At 39.0% G+C, this 7,197-nt stretch overlaps 1 protein-coding gene across 1 annotated transcript; it reads right to left on the bottom strand.

The window, feature by feature from the left end:
• Positions 1–4,904: 4,904 nt before the first annotated feature.
• LOC101292447 (12-oxophytodienoate reductase 3-like) lies at positions 4,905–6,900 on the bottom strand. The gene is made up of 5 exons (XM_004287576.1): positions 6,744–6,900; positions 6,498–6,638; positions 6,099–6,229; positions 5,796–5,978; positions 4,905–5,657 (listed from the first exon to the last, which is right to left on the bottom strand). Exons 1-5 carry the CDS (start codon positions 6,818–6,820, stop codon positions 5,026–5,028), a joined length of 1,164 nt encoding a protein of 387 aa, XP_004287624.1. The 5' UTR covers positions 6,821–6,900; the 3' UTR covers positions 4,905–5,025.
• Positions 6,901–7,197: the final 297 nt, after the last annotated feature.

The following is a 7,197-nucleotide window of genomic DNA, read 5'->3' as shown; positions in this document are numbered from 1 at the left end:
CGGCCGGGGGCCCTGTGCGGCGGCGCTGCCTTGACCGCCCCAGGGCCGGCTCTGCTTCTCATCGTCCATCTCTTTCTTCTCTTATTTTTGTCTTTCTGTTCTTTTCTGTTACAACGATCTATGAATAACTATTCTTTTTCATTCATTATTCGGCCAAAAGAATCCATGATTAAGTTGATAATCATAGTTATCTCTTCCTAATTTCTCCACCTTCATGAATTGCTCGAGCGAAAAAGCACACAAAAAAATAACAAAGATCAAAGAAACTCAAGGTTCAATTTTATTGTTCAGATCTATTTTTTTTTCCTGGGTTTATTATTATGTAAGTTTTTCTTTCTTAGTTCTTTTACAAATAATTTGTTCTTCCTGTCACAAAAAAGAAGAAGAAATGAATCATTGGTTTGATTTGTCTCCATACTTATGATTGTATTGGCTTTTGCCGGAGTCCGGTTGTTATTTTTACCCGGAATTTGTATTGGGTCCGTTTGATACATTGTGAATTGGAAAGTTGATTTATTTTCTGGTTTTGTTCTGGGTTCGACCCAAACACAGAACCAATTCGGACAAATTGATGTGTATGTCTATTGTGCAGCGCTGCATGGTATTTGCAAGGGAGAAAGGAGAAGGAAAAAGGGAGAATGAGTAGCCAGGACGAACAGTTGAATTCCGGTTGGGTCCGAAGAAAGAGATCGAGATCTCTCAGAGCAACTCCAACAACAAGTGCTATTTGGAGGTGCTATTCTCGTTTTAGCACCTCCTTGTAGCACTATTCATATTTCACTCATTTTCCTTCTTCAACAATAAGGTGCTATATGGAGGTGTTATTCTCAATATTTTTGATTAAAATATAATTTGAGTATAATGTTAATAAATATTATATTAAATAATATGTTAATTTAATTAAAAATAGTAAAAATAATTTTTTGTTTTTTTCTTAATATTTTGAATTATTCTTATCATTTAATATAATATTTTAAAAAAATTATATATACATGTTAAGTCTTTTATGGAGTTTTGTCGGCATATATGACAACATTGCCACTATTTTGTAGATATTTGATGTGTTATGTCGGCATATACGACAAACAACCCAATTTCAATGTGATTTTTGTCGCCACGTTTCAAAATTCTACTGGGCTATCCAGATTCCGGGTTGTATGTGTTTGACATGTGTCATATCTTATCCATTCATATCATCCCAAATCGTCCATAAATATGAGGTTAGCGTCATCCTCATCTCTCACAAATTCACAAACACTTCTCATATCCAAATCCTACAAACCCCCCATATTGTTTTCCTATCTATTTTGTCAAACTTCTTCTGCAATGAATCGTTTGACAAAATTTTTATTAAAAGATTAAGAAGAGGCTGTCCATAGAAACCGTCGAAGATCCAATATGATGGCCGCCGCTGCTTTGCAAATTCAAAGCAATGAAGACGAGGAGAGATAATGGGGTGGATCTTCAGAAGGTCGTACTTATAATGCTAGAGATCGAGAGCTCATGGATCAATGACTTAAAGCTCAATACTTCACAGATTCATGCAGGTATGAGCCAAATATATTTCGTAGGCGGTATCGAATGCAACCTTGGGTCTTTGACAGGATGATGCACGACGTGGCCAACTACGATTCATATTTTGTTCAAAAAAGAGATGCGACCGGGAGAGTCGGCCTATCAACTGAACAAAAGCTGACATGCGCCATGAGACAACTCGCATATGGGATCACAGCTGACTTCTTTGATGATTATATGGATATTGCAAAATCCACTGCCATCGAGATCTTGGAGCACTTCACCAGAGCAATATGGAATGTGTACCACGAGTAATACCTCCGCCGACCAACACCGGTAGATTTGCGATGCCTGCTCGACAAGGCTGCAGATAGAGGATTTCCAAGGATGATTGGGAGCCTTGATTGTATGCACTGGAGGTGGAAAAATTGTCCCACTGGTTGGGCAGGGCAATATACTGGCCACAAGGGGAAACCAACTATCATCTTGGAGGCGGTGGCATCATACGATACTTGGATTTGGCATGCCTTTTTCGGACTTCCAGGTTCTCTAAATGATATTAACGTACTTGGACATTCTCTTTTGTTCAATGATGTGTGTCTTGGTGAAACCCCTGAAGTTCTTTACCAGGTGGGTAATAGACATTACAACAAATGTTATTACCTAGTTGATGGCATATACCCCAAATGGGGTTCATTTGTGCAAGCAATTCGAAATCCGAGGTCGCCACAGACACAATACTTCACAAATTGTCCCACAAGCTTGATTTATCACCTTCCAACGAGAGTTAACACTAGAAGATGTTCTTTCCATACAACTTGCCGGTTTGTTCTTATTGTACTCCACCGCAACACGCTCCCACAATGTGTCCGCACTTTGATTTATTCCGGTAGCACCATCACCACCGACGGTGATCCAAACTTCACAAAGAATAGCTTCTTCATTATGCCTCCATGAATCTCCCCTCTTACCCATTTTTTTCTCTTGAAACCTTTGAACAACAAAAAGAGTGAAGGAATGAAATATTTAGAAGGAAATATGATGTTTGGTGTGAAGAATTATGAAAGAATGGGTTGGTATTTATAGAGTTTTCTCCAAAACACTGTTCCAACGGGTATATTTTTTTACATATTTTCTGGTAATTTTTTGTATAAAAATACGAATTTTAAATTGCAAGTTTTATTCCACAACCGTCCATCTTTTTTTTTTGTTGATAAATTCATAGCCTTTGGATCATGTATATATCCGTTGGAGTCAAAAAAAAATATAAATGTTTGAATCATCTCAGCTGTTGAATTTAAATGGATAATTAATCACATCCGTTTATTTCATAGCCATTGGAGACCTTTGACTGCGTCATATGGCCAATTGCGTCACGTGAGGCCACTTCCATCAGGCTTTTCCATTTCAACGCCCAACAATGGCGCATTCTTCCACACCCAACGAAAGAATTAATGCGTCTGTGTCACAACTCCTCCAGGGCACGTCAGTCTGTCTCCAATAAATATATATCTGCTGTATATGGGCCCCATAGGGGCTGGTCTTGGAAAATCACAGAATATAAGACTTCAAATGGCACTGGGTGTTAAAATTCCAACTCCAGCTCCTTGTCTTTTTGTCCGTTGGAGATGGGTTTTCTCTTTCCAAGGGGTGGTCTTTGTTTTTAGCTCCACTGATGGAGTTGCTCTCAGGGGTTGTTGAGTCTCATTTGAACCTCAACCATAAGAAACCAGAAGTGCTAGAAAATCTGGAATATTGATAAGGGTTGAAACATAGTTGGTTAGAAATTTGAAACCACAAGAGATTAGGGATGCTGATAATCCGTAGAATATCCTTCTTCTAACCAGGAAGATTGAATAGGTTGAGGACTCCAGCATAAAGAAAGAATAGGAGAAGACGAAGAGGAATTGAGGAGATAACGGGAGAGAAAAAGTTAACGACGGTCGTCAGCCTCGAACTTCTAATTTTAGGGTATTTAATAGTTAATTGCTGAGGTGGATGATTAATAAGCGTTAGATTTCAGTCGGACGGACAAGAATAAAAGGCAAGGATAACCAAGGCTGAAATTAGCCGAGGCGAGGATCCTGATCCTATGAGAGAAGTTGAACTTTCCCATCTTGTAAGGAGAGAACAGAGTGAGTCCACCCGTGGATGAAGAATCTGCCATTTTCGTTTTCTCATCCAAGGTTAATGAGGGAGTTTTATATAGAAAAACAGTGGCGCCCTAATTAAAAGACATCAGTGATGACTCTTGGTTGGTAGAATTGTTCTGACTTCTGAAGGCGTTGTGTGGTCTGTGGTGGTCGGTGACTAAGACCCAGTTTAGGACAGCTGTGCTGTGAGAAGAATTGCTTCTGGAACTGCTGTAAGAAGAATTGCTTCTAGAATTGCTGTGAGAGGAATTAGCTGAGATGTTTGGTAAACTGTTTTTAAAAGTGCTGTGAGAACTAAAACATGACTTAACCAATGACTTAAAAAAGGAATAAGGGCAAAATAGGATTTATGAAAGATTCATTTAACCCTTCTGTGTTTCTGAAATTGATTCCCGCAAAAGCACCTCTTGCCCTGCTTCTCTAAAACCCGCTTTTAGGATAATCGATTCCTCTAAAATCAGTTCTACGGGTGGTTACCAAACACCTCAGGTTAGCCCCAGAATCACTTTTGACCCCAAAAGCAGTTTTAAAATCGTTCCCAAACTGGGCCTAATATATAGAGGGGGCTCGTAATCAAATAGGGCGTGTCTCCACGACGTGTTAAATTCAGGTTCCTTAATTGTAATCTAGCTTAGTCAATAATCCCAGAATAGGAAATATAAAGTGTGAACTTACATGGATATTTCCAAAAAATAATAATAATAATATTTGGATTTGACAAGTCTAACTAGGCTTTGAAGGAATTGAAGCCTAAATGCGATCCTTTTTTTGTACACACTATTCCATCAAATTCAAATCACAATTTCTCTATATGAGAAGGGTTTAAGTTTAACTAACAAGAACAATTTAGCAGCATCAAAATCAAACATTTTCTATGTTCAGAAAAAGGTAGTCTGTGTACCCAACTACAGGGTCATCAGTGTAGAAAGTCTCTTGAATATACTTGTTCAAGGGAGCATTCAGCTTTAACCTTAACACCAAGTCAGGGTTTGAGATAAAATCCCGGCCATACTAAAACATTTGTCTACTTGGATTCTGTCATATCCAAGTGTATAAGCTTGACATGCAGATACCATCTTATGACTTTTCCTTCAACAACTAAAAACATTTCAACAGAGTAATTATTAAATCAACCATTATGTATTTGATAATGTAGTTAATTGATAATTCAAATATTGATTGGGCTTCATTAGTACTAATTTGTAGGGAATCTGGAGCTGCAAAGAACTTATTTGCATAGGTACAAATGTTTACTTGGATCTTTATTTGATTTTTACTTTCTCTATATGAAAAGGTTTTATTGAACAATAACAATTTCAGCGGCATCAAAATCAAACGGGGTAGTGGTCATCCTCTATCAACTTTCTATGTTTAGAAAAGGGTAGTCTGTGTACCCAACTACAGGGTCATGGGTGTAGAAAGTCTCCCTATTATACTTGTTCAAGGGAGCATTCAGCCTAAACCTCAACACCAAGTCAGGGTTTGAGATAAAATCCCGGCCATATGACACTAAATCGGCATCACCAGAAGACACAGTTTCCATTCCTAGCTCCCTAGTAAACCCTCCACTAGCCATGAACGCCCCTTCATAAGCTTCCCGCAAAGTCCTCATAAATTGAGCTTCTCTGTCTTCATCAAGCTCTGCCGGCGCCAGCGTCATAATGGTGGTCAATCGAGGCTGAGTCACATGAAGATAAGCGAGCTTTGAGCCTATGTTATGTTGAAGCTTGTTGAGTCTTTCAATCACTGCCAAGCCTAGGCCAATCGGGTCGGAGTCTGTAGCATCATAGAAATCAATAGCTGGTGAGATTCTGACGGCAACTCTATCAGCACCAAGGGATTCAACTACTGCTTCAACAGTTTGTATCAAGAACTTGCAGCGGTTTGCAAGCGAGCCACCGTACTCGTCAGTTCGATCATTGACCCCATCTTTCAAGAATTGATCGATGAGGTAGCCATGTGCCGAATGGATCTCAACTCCATCAAAACCTGTCCATTATCAAAGATACATCATAAGATCAAAGCTTCTAGTATGCGCGATGATCAAAGAATGTGCCATTGTGTTTCGGAGCATGTGATGCGTACACGTTATGAAAATAAACCAGTACGTGATGAAATGAGACTGACCTGCTCGAATGGCATTCAAGGCAGCCTGACGGTACTGCTCAACAATCTGGGGTATTTCTTGGGTCTCGAGGCGTCGAGGTTCAGAGTGAACGTCATGAGACCCATCAGGCAACGCAACTTTCCACTTCTTTGAGATGGGATTGCTGGTTGAAGAAATTGGCGACCTCCCACCTGGTTGAAAAACTATAACATTTGACAATAACAAGTAGAAAAATGATCAGTTCACTGCTGAGGATTTCTTTGCAAAATAGAGCTCTGTGATAGACTGATAGTGCCATATATGTATCTGACAGAATTAATTACCTTGATGAGAAGCACGACCTACATGCCAAAGTTGACAGAAAATGATGGCACCTTTGGCATGAACAGCATCAGCCACCTTCTTCCATGCCTCAACTTGTTCATCGGTGTAAATCCCAGGAACATGTGGAAACCTGCTCCCACCATATACAACAAACTCACTAACAAAATCCAACAGATTTTAAAGCAGGGAACTCAATTTATAGTTTGAGGTCCAGGACTAAACTAGGCTCGATATTTCCTTGAAATTTCTGTTTTTTTACAAGTACATATATTAATTTTTATATATTTCTTATATTGTATATTTAATTTATTTTTAGTCGAATATACAGTTTTTGGTCGAAAGGTAATGAAGCTTTGTAAATTATCATATTTGTGTAGCATTGAGAATTACGAAATTACCCGAAGCTTTGGTCTGATGGCGAAGTGCCTTCAGAGATTAGAAAGCCACCGGGGGTTGACCTCTGAGAATAGTACTCGACCATCGCCGGCTGCGGAAGTTCGTTCAACGCTCGATTCCTCGTCATTGGCGCAAGCACCACTCTGTACGTAAAAGAAAGAACAAAATCATCCAAATATTAACCTAAAAATCATGCCTTAAATCTTCAAAATTGTACAGTTAGTATAATTGATCAAAGAGTATCTGACCTATGAGAGAGGTTGAACTTGCCCATCTTGTAAGGAGAGAACAGAGTGAGTCCACCCGTGGATGAAGGATCTGCCATTTTCGTTTTCTTATCCAAGGTATAGAAATCGAACTCCAATCAAAGTTAAATCTGAACTGGGCAATGTATGTGTTCAAGTTGCAGAAAGAGTACGTTAATGAGGGAGTTTTATATAGAAAAACAGTGGCGCCGTAATTAAAAAACGTCAGTGATGACTCTTGGTTGGTAGAAGGGAACGGCTGCTGTGTAGGGCGAGTGTCGTGTTTGACCGTTGTTAAGGGAAATCAAATTCAGGTTCCTTAATTGTAATCTAGCTTTAGTCAATATTCCCAGAATAGGAAATATAAAGTGTGAACTTACATGGATATTTCCAAAAAAAAAGGTTTGGATTTGATAAGTCTAACTAGGCTTTGAAGGAATTGAAGCCTAAATTCGAT

The sequence above is a fragment of the Fragaria vesca genome, linkage group LG1 (assembly GCF_000184155.1).
Source record: "Fragaria vesca subsp. vesca linkage group LG1, FraVesHawaii_1.0, whole genome shotgun sequence".
Classification (NCBI taxonomy): Eukaryota; Viridiplantae; Streptophyta; class Magnoliopsida; order Rosales; family Rosaceae; genus Fragaria; species Fragaria vesca.
The sequence above is the reverse complement of the archived record's forward strand: the minus strand, read 5'-3'. Positions and strand labels throughout refer to the sequence as shown.

Bases quoted from the DNA above. Each gene is read 5' to 3' on its own strand.
- LOC101292447 (XM_004287576.1), bottom strand. From the start codon at position 6,820: ATGGCAGATCCTTCATCCACGGGTGGACTCACTCTGTTCTCTCCTTAC. The intron at 6,230-6,497 runs GTAATTTCGTAA...TGGTGGGAGCAG, and splicing joins CCATCAGACCAAAGCTTCGG to GTTTCCACATGTTCCTGGGA. The intron at 5,979-6,098 runs GTAATTAATTCT...CAAATGTTATAG, and splicing joins AGGTCGTGCTTCTCATCAAG to TTTTTCAACCAGGTGGGAGG.